Source organism: Rousettus aegyptiacus, unplaced genomic scaffold, assembly GCF_014176215.1.
Source record: "Rousettus aegyptiacus isolate mRouAeg1 unplaced genomic scaffold, mRouAeg1.p scaffold_m13_p_1, whole genome shotgun sequence".
Lineage (NCBI taxonomy): Eukaryota > Metazoa > Chordata > Mammalia > Chiroptera > Pteropodidae > Rousettus > Rousettus aegyptiacus.
The window spans coordinates 90,170,991-90,188,656 of record NW_023416284.1 but is presented as its reverse complement, the minus strand read 5'-3'; the positions used below and the strand labels follow the sequence as shown (position 1 = coordinate 90,188,656).

Genomic DNA, 17,666 nt, shown 5'->3' with positions numbered 1-17,666 from the left:
GTTTAGACTGGATTTTAGGAGGCAAAATAGAGTGCAGGGACACCAGTTAAGAGGTAATTGCTACTATCTTGGAGAGAAGATGGTGGTAGCCATGAAGATGGAGAAAAGTAGACAAATTTGGAATATGTTTCAGGGGTAGAATTGACAGGGCTAGATGATGGATTGGATGGATGGTGGGGTGAGGATAGAAGATGAGGAGACTGTAAGAGATAAAGAATTCTGATGGGGTGGAAGAACCAGAAGTTGAATTTTGGATATGTTAAGTCTTAATCTATTGGACAGACATCCAAGTGGAGATGTCACTTGACGGTTGGATATATAAGTCTGGATTTCAGAGGCAAGGTCAGAGCTAGAGAGATAACACTGGGAGTTGTCAGCATAAAGTAGGTGTTTAAAGCCATGGAACTGGAGGAGATACTGTATCTTGTGGGTCCCTCTAAGACCCCTTTAAGGAATTTATGTCTCCCTTCATAATAAATGCTATGTATCTTCCAACTTAAATTCCAGAAGCAGCAACCTCCTGCTTCCAGAAGCAAAACCCTCCAGACTGTGTTGTCCTCTCCTAAGCTCTCACTGGGAGTTAACCTGCCTGGGTTAGATTCCCTACCCCATAAGGACATTTCCACCAATCTATTTCACAGTGTTCTGTGGAACCCCTCTTATATTCAAATCCTCAATTTAATTTTTGAAAGCATATTCCTCTGCTACTTGGAAGCCTGGATTTCTCCTAATGATGATTTTTATCTTTGGAAAATGCTCTCTCTTTTACCCCCATCACTAGGGGCAGGGGTCAGAGGAAAGGCCACTATTCTCTTCTCTCTACCTGCACCATTGGTAACCTCCTCCTCTCTCGCGAAGCCCACGCCTTTTGCATTTGCCATGCTCTTCCTGTCTACACAGCAGTCTTCTCTACAAGCATCTCTATCACACTCTTAACAACTTGTATATCTAGCTCAGTTTTTTCCCATATCTCATCCCCTACCACCATCTTTAGAGGCTTCAAAACCATGCATATGAGTTTTACACTCTGGATTCTCAGTGCTTCAACATTAGAATCACTTATCTGATGTTCAACCAACAATACCTTGAAAAACTTGATTTGGATAAACTGAATGGTCTCATTCTTGAGTCTTTCTCGTAGGCTGCCAAGCATTGCAGGAGTCATATCACAGAAGAGGCCTACTACTAATCCTGTCTAACCTTAGAGAGCCCTCCGTGTTTCTTAGTCCTTCTTTGTTGATTCCATCACAGTGTAGGTGATCTTCTAAGACTCCATGCTGCTTCTGCTCTCCACGCTACCTCTTTGCTCTCAGCCAGTGATGTTGTCATCTATTTTATTGAGCATAAGGCCATCCAAGGTAGAGCTCCTTAGTTTTTTTTCCCTTCAATTTGTTTAATCTTTCCTTTCCTCTTCACTCAGAGTACTCTTCCTCCTGTCCAAGGCTGATCCTTTGTATTCTGTTTCCCCTTTCTTACGTTTTCAGTAATGTGCCCTCCTTTCATTTTGGATATCCAAGTTTATTTCTTGAAAATAAAAAATCCTTCTCTGGACCCTCTTTCTTCCTCAAAAGTTCATTCCTACTCTCATCTTCCTTTTCTGTGTGATGTCTCAAGAGACTAACCCCCTTAATTACTTTTTTGGGAACTGGTAAAATTTTCCTTGTTTGTAAAATTTGTGGGTTGAAATAGAGACGATTCTTAGTTATCTTCCGTATTCACCATTCTATGACTTTGTACCCACCACCTCCCTTTCCTTACCTCCCACTCATTCTTCAGCCTATGTAAAGCGATTCCTGTCCCTCTGCTAAGTGGAAACTGCCTTTTCGAAATTTGTAATCATCTAGTTCCTGAACACAAAGGACCTTTTCAACCCTCACCTATTAGACCTCTTTGAAGTATCAGACATGGCTGCCCAGTCTGTGTTTGGCATGCTCTTCCCTTGACCTACTTATCTAACTACTCCCCTGGCATCTCTCCTTTATTGGTTCCTCTTCCTTTGATCATCCTCAGAGCTCTTCTGGTCGCACTCTTTTGGGAATCCTGTCCATGCAGAGGCTCAACTTCCATTGTGAGAGGAGTGATGCCCAAATCTCTCTCTCCAGTCCAAACTTCCCTCTTGAGCTCCACACTTACTTGCTGGAAATCTCCACCTGAGTGGTAAGTTAGCACCTGTGATTCAGCAGGCCTTCTCTGAGCACTTTATTACCCTACGCAGAGGCACTTACCATTATTACATGTAGTTGTTATGTGTATACTTACATATTGTCTCATTAGACTACAAGTGCTGAGGGCAGTGACTGTAACTCATTTGTACCTACTGTCTAGCACAGCACTCTGCTCCTAACAGCTGCTGAACAAAAACTTGATTGAATGTCCAAAATTAACTCATCTTTCCCCACAGCCATGCATCACCTTGGTTTAGAGCATCATCATTTTCCCAATACCCTAGACTCAAAACTTGGAGTCATCTGAGACTTCAGTCCCACTGCCCAATCAGTTGTCATGTCCCGATTTATCCCCTCGAAGTTTATGAAATCTGTTCCCTCTTTTAAAGCCATTTGGAGTTATTGGAACCTAAATAAAAAGTTCACAAGTTGTGGAGTAAGATGAATCTGATGCTGATTCCATTACTCTTTAGCTGTGTGGTCTTTAGCAAGTGACAGGACGTTTATGCCACTTGGTTTCCTCATCTATACAATGGAGACCCATCCTCTGCCTCTAGGACAGTTGTTGGCAGGATTAGATGTTAGAAAAGGGGCTTGACGTCAACAACACACAGTAGGTGTTCAAAAACAGTTGTTTTCTTCTTCACTCAGCGCTTTCCTATTCCCCCTCTTCATAGCTGTCACAGTGCCACTGCACAAAGGATGAAGTTCCAAATCCCTTACCTTGGCATTGTGGTCCTTCCTTCAACACATGCTCATACACTTGTGCTTTGTCCACCTTAGCACACACATCTTTTCCTCAACATACTGTGTTTTCTGACTCCCAGCCTTGACTCAAGCCATTTCATTTACCTAGAGCCCTTCCATCCACCTCTGCTCTCAGAAATTCTGCCATTGGTCAGCACAAGCTCAAATGCCTTCTCCTTCCTCAGATGCTTTCAGATGAAATCCACTTCCCCTTCTTCTGCATCCACTGCACCTCTCTCTAACCTCGGCATGACTTGGTTCACAGGCATGTGGGTATGGGCCTGCCTCTTCTGTGGGACTGTAAACTTGAAGCAAAGTTTGAATTTATCTTTGGACTACTTGATGCTTCATTGAACTGCACTGAATAGAGTCCCTCTGGGTCCTTTTCCTAACAACCCAGACCTGCCACAACCCCAATCCCTAAACTGACCCTCTTCAATCTCACTAGTCTCCTTCCCAATCCTGTTTCTCTAACTGAAACCCAATGCGTCCTCCAATGAGAACTGATCCCTTGCTCCAGCTCTAGAGTGCAGAAATGCACTCTTCTACCTCCCCACTGTTTCATGGTAGGCACTGAGTCACCCCTTGGGGATCCCTGGGTCCCCTCCCTACCCCCACTGTAGTGGACAGGATGCCTGCTGCCTGGCCCCAGAGGGTCAGAGGAAGCCAAGGCCTCTAGGGCTCAGTATTTTTATCAGACTAGGAAACAAGAGACACAGAAGCGGAAATTGTGTGGTCAGAGAAAGTGAACAGCCCTCAACTCAGGGGAACCCCCTGTAGGGCTGGGGGCCAGACACCAGGCAGGGACGTTGAAAAGGGAGGTTGGGGGCCACGTATCAGGACTTATTTTGCTCTGGTTTTATATAACTCTTGCAGAGGGGAAGTGATGTGCTTAAAAACCAAAAAAAAAAATCTCCTGGGTTGAAAAGCAAATTTAGACACCAAAGTTTTCTGCTGCTTACCTGTCAACCCCAGCTTAGGGACCCAAACCCCAGCTCTCCCCCACTCCAAACCTAAGCTCTTTGCATGCCACTTCCGAAATCTCCAGCCTGTGAGAGGAACCGGACGCCTGGGTTGCTCACAGCTCAGTCTCTTCTCTGAATCACAGCAGCTTCCTCTCCCAAGTTCTTTCTCACCAGCCCCTTCTTCTTCCTGCCCCCTGAACATCTGGCTGGTCCCTCGGAGGCCTTGGGCCTCTTGGCTCTCTGTCTCCTCTGAGGGACTCATGCTTACCCCACATTACCATGGTTCCAGGAGCTACCCTTCCCCATCCTCCATTGCCCTCCACTTCTACTCCTGGGGTTCTCCTTGTAGACCAGGGCTCCAGACCTGAAAAATAAATTTCTGATCCATAAGTTTCTCTGAATGTAGACATGTGTAGACTGCACATGCCAGCTCATGCCTGTACTTGTTTGGTCTTGCCCTTTCTTTTCACCAAGTTCCCTACTGTGCCAAGGGGGATGGCAGTGGGGTTTGGTATTGTCTAAAACTGCCAATTCCAGTCTGGGACGCTGGAGTGAGAACTAAGTATGAATAGTGGGAGGGATGGTGCCCTTCCCTCCTCTGTGGGAATCCCAGACCCTCTCCCTCCATCCCTCAGGACCTTTTCCTCAATCTAAGGAAAAGGAGATGTTTATCTGGAAGGGCAGGCCTGGCTGCCCAGAGATGAAACCCAGGTTTGGGCAGAAGCTGGATGAAGGGAGCCCAAAATTGGGGCTGTTGAATGAACTTGAAAAGTCTGGAAGTTCTGGCTAGAAATAAACGATAGCTTTATTCAAGGGTCTTAGGGTTTACAAACTTGAAACTTAACTAGGCAAAAATCTAGAAGTGTTCCAAAGAAAGAAAAGTTAGGAGTTCTTTTACTAAAAAGTGCATTCTTGAGAATTATTAGCTCTGCATTCTTAGCCTCTAGATTGGCCCAGGAAAGTTATCCATGAGATGTCGGTCTGGATGATGGATGCCAAGTAGTTTGGAAGATGAGCACCAGGTCTAGTTGTATTGGTGTTCTTGATAATGGATGTCAAGTTAATGTATATGAGTCCTTCAGGGATCATCAGAGGGTTATCTGGAGGTCTTGATGTATGCCTAAGCATTGACGCAGGACTAGATTCAAAAGTTAAAATTCCCAGGCTAGTTAAAACGAGATAGAATCGTGTCCTCATACCTCAACCTACTTGATTTTTAGTAGTTTAATAGCTTGACTATAGTGACTCCATTTTATTTCTTCACTCTATTTCTCAGAGCCCTGGAGGAGACATGGGGCAGAGAAGTTGGAGGGGAGAGATGGCCTCGGGGTTGGGTCCCTGGTTGCCCAAGAACAGACAATCCAGGTTACATAATTTGGCTCTTTCCGCCTACTTCCCCTGCTCCTAATTTTAGCAACTGAAATTCTACTCCCCTATAGGGCTCTTCTTCTGACCATTCTGATTCTATTTCTCTGACTTCCCACAGCCTCCTATGGTCCTCCAGCTCCAGCTGCCCCCAACTCAGACCATTCAGTGACTCAGCAAAGGGAAAGCCCTGTGTTCGGGGAAGGGGGTGTTAAGTGGGGAGGAGGATGTGGTTCTGGCTGGGGAGCTGGGGAGAGGAAGGAAACTGGTTTTGTTCCCTTTTTTTGCTTTTGTTCACATTATTTCTTCAGCCACTGATTGTGGAGGGGAGCCCAGCATAGGGAGTGGAGTGAGACTTGAAGGCAAACTGGGCCTTCATGGGCAAGCAGGTGGTTCTTTGTCTCCAGCTGAGGGCACACATTAGTGTGTGTACGTGCATGTCACAGGTGGGTAGGAGCTGTGGGTTTTGGCAGGCAGGGCGGTAAAGGAGATGTCATGGGTGGTGAAAACCACAGCAATGGAAAAAGGCAGAGACACCGGGAGTGAGATGTGGAACCAGGTCTTATTAGGAAATGGCAGAGTTGAAGAACAGTGGTGGTGGCGGTATCTTCTCCACCCCCGCTCATTACAAGTTTCGCTCCTACCACATATCCTCTGCCATGCAGCATTGGCTTCTTCCTCATCATCCCCTTCTTTGACCATATCCTTTCTACTGCCCTGCCCCGAAGGCTGCAATCCCTGTAGTTTTTCGCTCTTTCCCTGAGGTCACTTGAGGGCCTCTGCGTGGCGATTCAGGGCCTGAGAAAGGGCTGTCACAGCTCCCATCACGCGGCCCAGCTCCCAAGTCTCAATTTGGCTTCGGAATCGCTGTAGGAATCGGTCAGGGTGCCAGCGAACCTGCTGGACCCTCAAATATCTCCTCAGAGCTCCCTGTTCCTCCAAGGGGGGCCCCCTGGCCACCAAGGCTGCAGCCATGGCCTCTGGGTCCCCTCCCCCAGGGCAGGGCCAAGGGACATCTCCAAAGCACCAGAGGCTGCCTCTTCCTCCTCCTCTAGGGTGTTCTGCTCCGGACCCGGCCCTGGCTGGCTTCAGCCCTTGGGCCCGGTGAGCATCCTGCTCCCTCCTGGCTCGGCTCTCACGCAGATCTTCTGCCTTGGCCCTGGCACGCTCTTGGAAGAGCCGTTGCTCCTCCTGTTGCCACCAGCTGTGACTGGAGCCCTCAGCCCGTGGGGGTCGGCAGGCTACCTCTGCTTCACGCTGCTGTTGCTGCTGCTGCTGCTGCTGCTTCTGGGCATGTTCCCAGGCCAGGCGATCTGACCAGGCTGAGAAAGACTCTGGTTCCTGGGCCTCATATGAAGCGTCATCTATTTCGGAGGGCAGGATGGGAGTAGTCGGAGAGAGGCTGTGAGAAGGTGATAGGGCAAGAGAAGTAGGGCAGTATAGAGGAAGGGGGAGTAAGAGGCCAGTAGGAGTATTCATGTGGTTGGTGTAGAAAAAGCGGCCTAAAGGGAAGGAGGGCAGCTGTGGATGGTAATGGATTTCTCACCTTCAAACCTCCCAATGACCTCTTGCCACTCGTCCTCTAGCTCTCCCTGAAGCTTCTGCCTCCATTCATGCTCCCTGAAGGCCTCATTTTCTTCCTCTTCTTCACTGGAATCCCGGGGAGGTCCCCAGCCCAGAATTTGCCCAGGGGTCTCCCCATCCTTATTCTTTATTCCCATGGCCGAGGGACAGCGACTCAGTAGTGGTAGGAAGAAGTCCGTGTAGGCTGTTGGTGGGAGAGCAGTGAGTAGAAGTTAACTGGGGCTCCTATTCCTTGGCAGGGCGCCATCTTGAACCTGCTGGTCACTCACTCCCTCGGTCTTAGAGCAAAGGAAAGGGCTGCCCACATGGATGCCTTTTGGGTATTAGAAAATAACAGTCACTGACAAATACTCATAGCTTACCACATAAGTGTAGTAGTTTAAAATATTCTGACCTGTGTCCCCATAAATTATTTTAGTGTCCTGGGAGTTATACAATGTCAAATGACATTTTGCAGCCTGCTTCCAGCCACCCAGGGCAATATCAAAAACCTCACCACATATTCCATTTTTGGCTTGAAGATATTGTCACTTTATTCTTCTTAATTGTGTTTCTCACTCAAAACTATACTTCAGACTGGTAAAATACCTGGACATTCTACTCTGTACCATTATAAATATATAATAATCTTTTTATTTAACTTTTTAATTAACCGCATAAAATTAATTTTTCAGGGGAATTTCCCTCAGTCAGTCTTACCCAGCGCATACTGGGAAGGGGATGGGATGGTAGAGAGTCCAGACTGGCAATGAATTTGAGACACAGAAATGTTCCCAGCAGCAGAGCAAGCTCTTTCTAGATGATTGCTGACTCAGGGGAGGAGGAGGCTGAGCTAGAGGATCCTACCTAGATGCTTGCTGACAAGGGGCTGGGGGAAAAAAGAACCGACTCCCCTCTTCATTTGCCCTGACCTCATGACACTGGAGCAGTCCAGTGTCAGTTGGGTGTCATGCTGCTCACTTCACTACCAACCCAGGTACCTTACTCCTGGCCATGTCTACCTGCCAAGGCCACCAAAGCCACCAACTACCTCTTTTACTCTTAGGGCAGAGGAAGGTGACTGAGGCACTCTCTCTTCCTGTAGACCTACTTTCTCTCCCTAAGGTAGGAGTAAATGGCCAGCAGTCTTTAAATCTTTATTGTAGTACTAGAAAGGAAGGGTTGTCCTGTCATTGCCAGGAAGGCAGAAAGACAGAATGGGCCCAGCCTTGGGTAGCCAAGGCTCACTGCCTCCACCCATCTCCTGGCGCATTTGAGTGCCACCCAACCCAAACCACATCAGGATGAGGAGAGGGGGCATTTCTCTTTAGTACTAATGTGACTTGTCACAAGCCCTCCCAACTTGTCCCACCCAGCAAGCAATTGGTCCTGTCTTTCAAGTGCTTACTCCCTACCAGGGATGGCAGGTGTGAGGGTAGGTGGGTGCTCAGGCTTGCATGGGAAGTTTTTAAGTTCACAGGTTTTAAGCTATAAAACATAATAAAATATGATACAGAATATTAAATAACCACTAAAAATATTTGTGTATATAAAAAGCTGGCTACAAAACTACATGGGATTTGATAGTAATTGTGTACGAAAAGAGACCAAATCCTATGGTTGAAAAAAGGACTGGAAGGAAATATACGTATGCCAGTTTTTTTCAGAGATATGCGACCATACTACATGTACTGTTTGGCAACTTGCTTTTTTCACTTAACATCTCATTTCTATTTTTCCACAGGAGCATAGTCTACCTCATTTTATGACTGTGGAGTGTTCCATTGTGTGTATGAAACAAACAAATCACCCTATCCTCAAACAACAGACTTTTTTTTTCCAAAAATGTTCAGTTTCAAACATATATCTTTGTGGACTCTTTACAGTATTTCTGTGGGGTAGATTCTCAGAAGTGTGATTTCGAGTCAAAGAACATGTGAGATTTGCCAAATTGCTCTCAAGTTTGTGCCAATGTACATTCCTACCAAGAATATATAAGCGTCTTGTGTCATCCTTTACCAAAATTGAATCTAACCTTTTAATTTTGTCCATCTTATAGGTTAAAAAATAATTTTAATTACAAAATTTTCTTTTCATGTGCTTTTTGGCTTTTTGTTTCTTGGGAATGACTAGTTCATGTTGTCTACTATCCCCTTAGAAATTATACATGTAGATATGAAAGCTCTTTACATAGTAGAGATATTAACCTTTCGTCTGTTACATGTACAGTATTTTCTCTTATTTAAAAAGTTTTTAGGTAGTTAAATCTGTATCAATAGATTTTACAGCTTTTTTACTTTATTTTTTAGGAAGGCTTTCTCCACTCCAAGATTATAAAAATATTCCCTTGTATTTTTTTCTACTATATTTTTATTTCTAGAAATCTAAAAAACTCAAAAAAGTACAAACTAAAGTATAATAAGCACCCCTGTTCCTACCACAAGGTATGTTAATATAATTTTTACATCATTTTATTTTAAAGAAATAAAATCATCATACATAAAGCTAAAGTTTTCTTTGATACTGCCTTCCAAGTTTTATTCTCCCTAAGGGAACTCGTCCCATGAATTTGGTATGTACCCTTCCTGTCACATTTAGGTGTTTAATCTGTAGTAATTTACTTTTAAGTTGGATGTGAGGGAGGACTCTATTTTTCCCTGGGTGAACCAAATGTTTCGATATTGTTTATTAAATAGTGATTTGAAATGCCAACTTTAATTTAGCAGTCTAGATCAACTTTTCCCAATGTTCTTTAATAGGTGTATTGTACTTGCATTGGGAAAAATAAATTTGAAAAATTTTCATGGACTAAAACATATTTGTCTTATGATGAAAGCACTGCTCTTCCTCTCCCCATAATAAAATATGATTTCTACCTTAAAGTGACTAACTGGTACACAATACTTTTAAAAACGCCAATATCGGAAGCTTATATTGAATGACAATTGATAGAAGCAGGTACAGAGAAAGAGAAGGTAACAGTGGGCAGGGTGGTCAGAGATAGCTTCCAGGAAAAGATGGGGCTTAGTTGGACTGGGGAGGCAGGATAACTTAGCAAAGTGGAAATCAGGGTAAGGGAAGGCCATAGGCAAGAGACAGGCAGGCCTGTGAAAAACATGCTGGGGGTCACTGAAGACAGAGCCACATAGCTTGAGGTGTGCTATGGGAGGTGAAGCTGGAAAAACAAATGGAACATAGGCTGAGTGGCTCAGTCACCTGTCAAACAGGGCCACATCCTACTTTTACTGTGCAGATCAAAGTGGGTGATGGATAGTAAATGTCTGGTACTGTGCACAGAGCAGAAGAGGAGTGAATGTTACATTAAAAAAAAAAAAACCAGGTTGGCTTTGGACTTTATTCTTTTTGCAAAGACGGTGAGAAAATGACCCCATTTCTCAGTGTTCACTTCTTCTTACTGTATGAAGAGAGTGGTTATTCTTTGACTGAAGTATATTTATATGGGGGTCTTGAAAAGCTAAGATTACTTCCCCATGAGGTGATGGGTCCAAAGAGAAGTTACTGAAAGTCTAAAGGTAGGGGTCATTCATTGCCATCTCACTGTGAGTGACAACCCAGCCTAGATAACTGGCAAATTTCTTAGGCCTAACCTGGGAGCTGGGGGGAATGTGCTCTTCTCAGGGGGTCCTAGGTCATCTGTTCAAAGAAAATATTTGCATTTTAAGGCATAGTGGTTTCTAAAGCAGCTAGAAACTAAGTAAGATGGGCCTTTTTACCAAGGAGTTAGAAGGCCACCTGGTGGCAGGGCTGGCAGGGACCAGGAGGAGGTAAAGGCCTAAGAGGACAACAAGGCTTGGGAGTGACCTGAGTGCAGATCCTCCAATGAGATTTCAATCTTGTAGGCTCCTTAGAATTCAGTGCAATGAAGGAAGCACTTACCATACTGAGGGATGGTTTTACTATTCGGATAGCATTAATTGAATAATAAAAGGATAAAAATAATACTACTTATCATCTAGTTGTGCCAAACTGCACCAACTGTTTGCCTTATTTACTTGTCACGACGTATATTTTAGAGGCAAATTAGGTTCACAGAAGGCAAGTTGCATGTCACTGTCATACAATCTATATAGGTGGAGCTGGAACTTGGATGAGATCTAAGTTCTGCTTCAGGGTTCTCTGCTCTCGCTACCTCCAATATCAATTGTTACGTTAGATGCCTGCACTTTGTAGACTTCCTCTTTGTTTCTAAGTTAAAAAAAATCCAAGTATGCCAGCCTATCTCATTTATGTTAAAAGGAATTAAAGAAAAGGGGATATTTTTACTACATGTAGGAGGCTTTGCGAGTGGCTTCCTATATATAGTTGGGGAGCTGGGGGATGGTAATACTAGCAATCAAATTAAATAAAGGTTATTCATTCCAACCTAGAGGTTCTCCTCTAATGTTCTTACTCTAGAAGGAAAATCTCCAAAAGGGAAAGGAGGGTTTTACCTTTTATTTTCCTCTACAGAGCTGCCTCTGTTGCTACTACGGTATCAACAGGTCACCATCTGAAACCCTTGGTAGCAAAGGTTTTTCAGAATTCAGATGTTTTGAGATTTGCTAGAGCTGATCTGAAAGTACATATACTTTATATTAGGTAGCTCGGGAGGGCCTGAGCAGCCATAGTAACCAAACACATAAATGTTTCCGCAATGAAATGTCTAAATATTGACATTAGTAGGATAAAACTAATCCTAGATAGTCTCACTTTAATTCAGATTAGGTTTAGACACCAAATGAGTTTGGTGGCAAGCTGATAAAGGAGGTTTGGTTCTCAGAGTATTTTTGAGTTTCAGAATTGTGGGTAAGAGTACAATCTGTTGATAACAACAGGAACTACAATGGCTAGCATCTACTTAGTGCTTATCATGTGCCAAGAGTACTATGTACTGTTTCAGTTGATTCTTAAAATACATATCAGAGCATGGGTGCTTTAAACACAGGCACTATCACCATATAATTCTATAATGTATCACACAGGATAACACACTTGTTAAGAGCATGGGTGCTCTAGCTAGAGTGCCTAGGTTACACTCTCTGCTCTACCACTTTGGCAAATTACTTCTCTGTGCTGTTTTCTGACCTGGGAAATGGGGATAACATCAGTATTTATAACCTTATAGAGCTATTGTGAGGATTAAATGAATTACTTTGTGAGAAGTGCCTAGTACATAGCAAGGGCTGTTATTATTTAATTTTGTACATGGGCAAACTAAGCCTGAGGGAAGTTTGGTAACTTGCCCAAGAACATCCAGCTATTAAGTGTGGAGCTGGGATTTGAACCCAGAAAATCTAACTCCAGAACCTACCCTCTATGCTACTTTTTTGCGCTATAGGCAAAAAACCGGTCCAGAGACCAAGTAGCTACTAATCTAGAAAGGTGTAAAATTTGACAACCAGTTGCTGTTTTGGGAATGCTGGGCTCTTCAAACAATGGCAGCTCAATGATGTAATGACATTAAGGCTAGCTAAATTGGTCAACTACCACTTTAAGTCCCATGACCAAAAGACTAGCTTATTTTTCAACTGCTGGCTTTCATCTCAGACCCAGTTAGTTGCTGATGGCCTTGTTCCCCACCTAGCAGACTCACCATCAGGGCCCTGGCGGGCAGCAGCGTGCAGCGCTGTGTCCCCATGGCGGTCCTGGTGAGCAGGGTCAGCTCCAAGCCGAAGAAGCAGGCACAAGGCCGGAGCGTCGTGGCGTGCACAGGCACGGTGCAGTGTGGGGGGCTGCCCCGCATCTACATCAAGGTCTGGGTGTCGTTGGAGGAGAGCCTGGGCCCGAACCAGCCGACCTGAAGACAAGTAACGGCGGAAACGACGCTCTCGGCGTTGGCGGCGGGAAGTGGAAGCCATTGAACTCTTGGTCTGAGGAAGGAAAAAAAGTATCAAGTCAGGGCACCAGCCTTGGCCAGTACCTCTTCCTCCATCCCTGACATTCCCTCTGTTCCCCCTTTCAGTCTCTGTTTCATCTTTAGCAAGAGATGAGACCTGTCCTAACCCTCATTCCTTACCAGATAGGTTAGAAAGAATATTTGAGGGGATCTAGGGTCATATATTTGATATTTTAATGTAAAATTCTGGAAAAGAAATGATTACTGTGCAGCTCATTAACCCAGGTGAATTTTAAATAAAGGACTTTGAAAAAGACGAATAGAGACTGACACGGGAAATTTTTATCAACAGAAATCTGAATTTTAAAATGTCATGGATAATTTCAAATAATCTAGAAACCGAATATAATGTACCCTTCAGACAGTTGTAGAGGCTTCCCTTAGGACCTGGGAGGAGGTGTTACTCATCAGACCTGCTCCCGGTGCCCCGGAATACCCTCAGAGTAGTAGGCCCAAGGCTTGTGTGTAGGACGCTAGGAGAGAGGAAGGCGGGAAGGCGGAGACACTCTAGGTTGACGGAAACCGCGCAAGGCGAGACGGAGGTAAAGGGCGGAAATGAAGTGAAACGCATAACCGGATGTTAACGCTTTACTTTCCGAGACGGCGGCGGGGGTGTTCTAACTGTCTGGCCTCGGCCGGAAAACTAGGGAACTTAAGATAAAGGGTCCCCTTGAAACAGGAAGACTGGAGGATAGGCGAGGAAAAGGAGCAGAGGCAAGGACATGAAGAAAGGAAGGCGATTTGGAAGTTTATCCCCGCCTCCCCCAACTGGGAGGAGAGGAGTGGTTCAGTGGTAGACGAAAAGAGAAGAGAGAAAATAGGAGAGATAAAGACAGGACAAAAATCATAGTGAAAATGAGAAAACAAAAACCACAGTGACGCCAAGAACAGGGAATCAAAAAGAAAAATACAGGCATGAAAAGACAAGGAAAGTGAGATGGATGCAGGAATTTGGACCTGCGAAAGATGCAGAAAGAGATGGAAACGAGACGGATAAAAAAGAGGGAAAAAGAGACGTTAGAAGAATTCAGAGAAGCCCACCATACTCTACCCAACGCACCACGCACGATGACTTCCTTACCTTCTCACTCCATTCTCAACCCCTCTATGCCTCCTCTCCCAAATACTACTGCTCTTCGCCCCTGCACCCACTCCTAGACCTTCCGACTGGGAGAGTCCTGCGCTTGGCGATGTTAGCGGGCAGTTTTGGGTCTGGTGTCTGCTGTCCCCAAGCGGTCCTTCTGGGTACTGCCAGAGTGAGAGGTGGGAGAGGAGGACCAGCCATCACTGATTGGGAAGATCAGTTTGGGGAAGACACCCGGTACAGCAGGTGGAGCATTAAGACCCAGGGGTAGTGGAGGACTGCAGCATCGAACTGGAAGAAGAGAAGTAGGCGGTGGCGGGTGTGGTGGGAGCCTTTTGGTACCTTGGTAGCATCTGAAACAGCATCAGCCATAACGACAGAAATGGCCAGTCAGTCCCAGGGTATCCAGCAGCTCCTGCAAGCGGAGAAACGCGCAGCTGAGAAGGTGGCAGATGCCAGAAAGAGTGAGTCTCCTCCTTCCTCCCTTAGGAATCTGGATATAAAATTGCGGGTGGGTGGACTGCAAGCATTTGAGTCCCTAGGAAAATCCACGACCTGTGGGGAGAGAGCTGGGACCTGAGGTGGCTGATTAGGAGAGAAGAAATGGCTAGTGTTAAAATCTAGCACCTGGTTAGCTGAGAGAAGGCAGGATAACTTTCTGGAAATGATTGACCCCTACTATCACCTTTTGTGGGGGTTCACCCCCATCCCCTGTCCTTTCTTTTGCCTCCAGGGAAGGCCCGGCGTCTGAAGCAGGCAAAGGAAGAGGCACAGATGGAAGTGGAGCAATACCGCAGAGAGCGAGAACAAGAATTCCAGAGCAAGCAGCAGGCAGTGAGTGGTGGGAGAGTTGGGATGGCATACCGGGGTGCAAGTTGATGGGTACGTCTGTTGAGGTGTGTGCAGGGTGATTCTACAAGAAAATAAAGTGGTAAAGGACAGAGGGGGATCCTGGTGGAGACAATGACATTGGTCAACTTTGTGATATGTAAGAGGGTCTGGATGTTTTGAAGGACTTGTACAGCTTGTGGGGAATTGCCACAGTCTGTATGGAGTATGATGACATTTGGGGTGGAGGGTAGAGTTCAATGGTCTTGGGTGGTGAGATGGTAGGGATTGCACAATATGTTTTAGGATGAAGTCCAATGTCAGGTCTTAGAGTAAAGGGGATTATGTTGCTCTTTTTAGTGTCTGGATATTTTCGTGGTATGGGGTTGGTTTTGGAGAGGGCCTTTCTTCCTGGCCTTACTCCAGGATCTGTCCCTCTATATGCCTGGATCCTTCTCTTTGTTTTTTCGTTTCTCGCTTTTACCTTTTCTCAATCCCCCCAGGCCATGGGCTCCCAGGGGAACCTGTCCACCGAAGTGGAGCAGGCTACAAGGCGCCAGGTGCAGGGCATGCAGAGCTCCCAGCAGAAAAACCGCGAACGCATCCTGGCTCAGCTTCTTGGTATGGTCTGCGATGTCAGGCCCCAGGTCCACCCTAACTATCGGATTGCTGCCTAGGATCCAACCTAGGGCTGACTCCTCCTGCCAGTTCCCTCCCTCAAAGAAATCCCTAAATCAAAATCACTTCCACTGTAATCCTACTCTCTTTTCCATTTCCCAGAAATTCTAGGAGGCTGGACCTGATAATTCTTCTTCTTATAAGTATCCTGCTCAGACCTGAATCTCCTTATTATTCTTTAACCTTCACTGGTAACTTGTAGACTCCCAAGTCACTCACACCCAACTTCTCTTTGAAATTTGTAGTATGGATAATTAGGGATGTAAAAAACATCCTGATTCCAGAGCCTAGCAGATAAGAATCTCTCTCCTGACCCTGCCATTTGTTGGATGTGCAACAAGGACAAGCTGTAGCCTCAGTGTCCTCCTCTGTGAGACTGGAATAATAATATCTTCCTTTTAGGGGTGTTGCAGTGATTAGGAATTATTCTGTAAAGAGCCTAGCATGGTTTCTGGCACATAGTAGCTGTGATTCAATTAATGGTAATCCTGTGATATTATTACCACCCCCTGCCCAACTCCCTAAACCTAAACACAGCTGTTTCCTCAATTTTGTCTGTGGCTCTCTAATTCTACTCATTCATTCTGTGACCCTAATAATTCTCCGAAGAATTGCTTCTTCCCACTTCTGTTTCCCCAGAGACCGTATGATCCCTGAAAAGATGACATGTTCCTAGATAGTCCCTTTACTGTGGTTCCAGGAAGATGTTGCATTTCTTAGTCTCTGTAAGTTGGTATTTCTCTTTATTGGATTTCTCCTTTTTTCTTATTCACCCAAAGACCAATCTGATGGTCACTGCTTCCTGAGATCTGAAGTGATGCTGTGTCCTCTTGTATGCATGGACTTCCTTTGTAACAATAAAAAAGTATCAATAAAATGACTATGGGCAAATCAATTGACGGGTGGAAGCAGCCTCCTTTTGCTTCCTCATTTCTTGTTTATAGTCACTCTTGTGTCTTGTTTACATATTACCCAAACACCCCAAAGGACTGCCCTTTGAAACTTGTTGGAGAAATAGCAAATCATATGTTATTTTTTCTCTAAAGTGAGAAACATATGTGATTCCTTGTTTGGGAACTTGAGGACTATAGATGGCAACTGTAGAGAAAAAAGCTGGGGTGTAGGAACAAGCACTCTATCCCTTAACCTTGGTTAACCAAAAAAGAGGCTCATTCTGTAATAACAGAAGGTATTTCTTTGAGCCAAAGGGTTGCACTCCCATTCTGATAGATGCAGATTCAGGTAATAACTCAAACTGCTCTCAGAGAACAAAGAAAGGCAGGTTTTATAAAGGCGAAAAAACATGCAAATGAAAGATTCTGGCTAGATTAGTTAGTTCCACCATGTAAATGAGGGAGGTGAAAACTACTAGAAGGAGGTAAAGTCCAACTATCAATGCAGCAGTTGTTCCAGGATATTTATAACTCCACCTTGAACTGAGTTTAGCAACTTAATAGCAGCTCTGAGAACTGAGGCACTCAATGGACACTTTCTCAATGGCCACCGACTCTCTTATGGTGACCAGCTCTATTTTAACTCTCAGCAATGCTTATTCCAATTTATTTTCTCCATTACCACCTTGCTTTATTTTTCTAATAACACTTATTACTACATGACATATTTATGTTTTTGTGTTGTCTCTTTTGTTAACTCTGTGATGACAGGGAAGTTCACTGGTGTGTCCCTATATCCTAGGATGATAACACTTGGACAGGGTAGGGAGGATAACTACTGTTGAATAAATCAATACTTGGTGTTGGCAAAACTGCCCTTCTATGTATGACGCCATCCTTGGATCACTTACTGTATTTCTCTTGCCACAGAAAACAAGGACTTGAACAAACGAGGTCATCCGAAGGGCATTTATTAACCAAACTTTTTAAGATGGGAGGCAAGATACAATAATGAGGTGTTTACATTCTGGCTTTCACCTCACTAACTGCATTACTTTGAACATGTTGCTTTATTCTCTAAGTCTGGGCTTGTCTATTGAATGGGAATAATGGTACCCACTCTAGTATTAAGGGGTTAAGTGTAATAACAGGTAAAAGGCCAAACGTTTTTGTTGTCATTTTTGTTAAGCAGCAGATATCAAATATGACTTCTGCAGCATATCAAAGACAGGGCTATCAAATGTTTTATTCAGGAAAAAAAATCCTGGTTGAACAATGGGGCTGTTGGGGCCGGGACAAAGAACGTTCCGGTCGCATAACCCTCAAGCCCTATCATTTAACACTTAGGGAATAATCTAGACTCCATCTTCCACTTAGTGGATTCAGAACACATTGACTCGCATGCCCATCAGCTTAGGACCCTTGGGGCATCTGGTACATCGGCCATCATTATTTTTGGGCAAATGCCAGTTCACGGTCCTC

The 17,666-nt window shown here is 44.8% G+C and overlaps 2 protein-coding genes across 3 annotated transcripts; one reads left to right on the top strand and one right to left on the bottom strand.

Moving 5' to 3' along the window:
* Positions 1 to 4,657: 4,657 nt before the first annotated feature.
* On the bottom strand, positions 4,658 to 13,896 carry NFKBIL1 (NFKB inhibitor like 1). Of its 2 annotated transcripts, none has more exons than XM_016121644.2 (4): positions 13,783 to 13,896; positions 12,399 to 12,675; positions 6,789 to 7,010; positions 4,658 to 6,606 (listed from the first exon to the last, which is right to left on the bottom strand). In XM_016121644.2, exons 2-4 carry the CDS (start codon positions 12,661 to 12,663, stop codon positions 6,008 to 6,010), a joined length of 1,086 nt encoding a protein of 361 aa, XP_015977130.2. In that variant the 5' UTR covers positions 12,664 to 12,675; positions 13,783 to 13,896; the 3' UTR covers positions 4,658 to 6,007. The 2 variants fall into 2 exon arrangements, with proteins under 2 accessions (XP_015977130.2, XP_015977129.2); XM_016121643.2 differs by lacking the exon at positions 13,783 to 13,896 and adding an exon at positions 13,056 to 13,249.
* Positions 13,893 to 16,186, top strand: ATP6V1G2 (ATPase H+ transporting V1 subunit G2). Its single transcript, XM_016121649.2, has 3 exons — positions 13,893 to 14,249; positions 14,519 to 14,619; positions 15,117 to 16,186. The coding sequence occupies exons 1-3, from the start codon at positions 14,168 to 14,170 to the stop codon at positions 15,288 to 15,290; spliced, it is 357 nt and encodes a 118-aa protein (XP_015977135.1). The 5' UTR covers positions 13,893 to 14,167; the 3' UTR covers positions 15,291 to 16,186.
* The last annotated feature ends 1,480 nt before the right edge of the window (positions 16,187 to 17,666 follow it).

What these genes read in the sequence shown, in the direction of transcription:
- ATP6V1G2 (XM_016121649.2), top strand. Translation starts at nt 14,168, where the DNA reads ATGGCCAGTCAGTCCCAGGGTATCCAGCAGCTCCTGCAAGCGGAGAAA. An exon ending in GGTGGCAGATGCCAGAAAGA is followed by an intron (nt 14,250 to 14,518) that starts GTGAGTCTCCTC and finishes TTTTGCCTCCAG; the next exon opens with GGAAGGCCCGGCGTCTGAAG. An exon ending in TCCAGAGCAAGCAGCAGGCA is followed by an intron (nt 14,620 to 15,116) that starts GTGAGTGGTGGG and finishes CAATCCCCCCAG; the next exon opens with GCCATGGGCTCCCAGGGGAA.
- NFKBIL1 (XM_016121644.2), bottom strand. Translation starts at nt 12,663, where the DNA reads ATGGCTTCCACTTCCCGCCGCCAACGCCGAGAGCGTCGTTTCCGCCGT. An exon ending in TGCCCGCCAGGGCCCTGATG is followed by an intron (nt 7,011 to 12,398) that starts GTGAGTCTGCTA and finishes TCCCACCAACAG; the next exon opens with CCTACACGGACTTCTTCCTA. An exon ending in GGTCATTGGGAGGTTTGAAG is followed by an intron (nt 6,607 to 6,788) that starts GTGAGAAATCCA and finishes CCTCCGAAATAG; the next exon opens with ATGACGCTTCATATGAGGCC.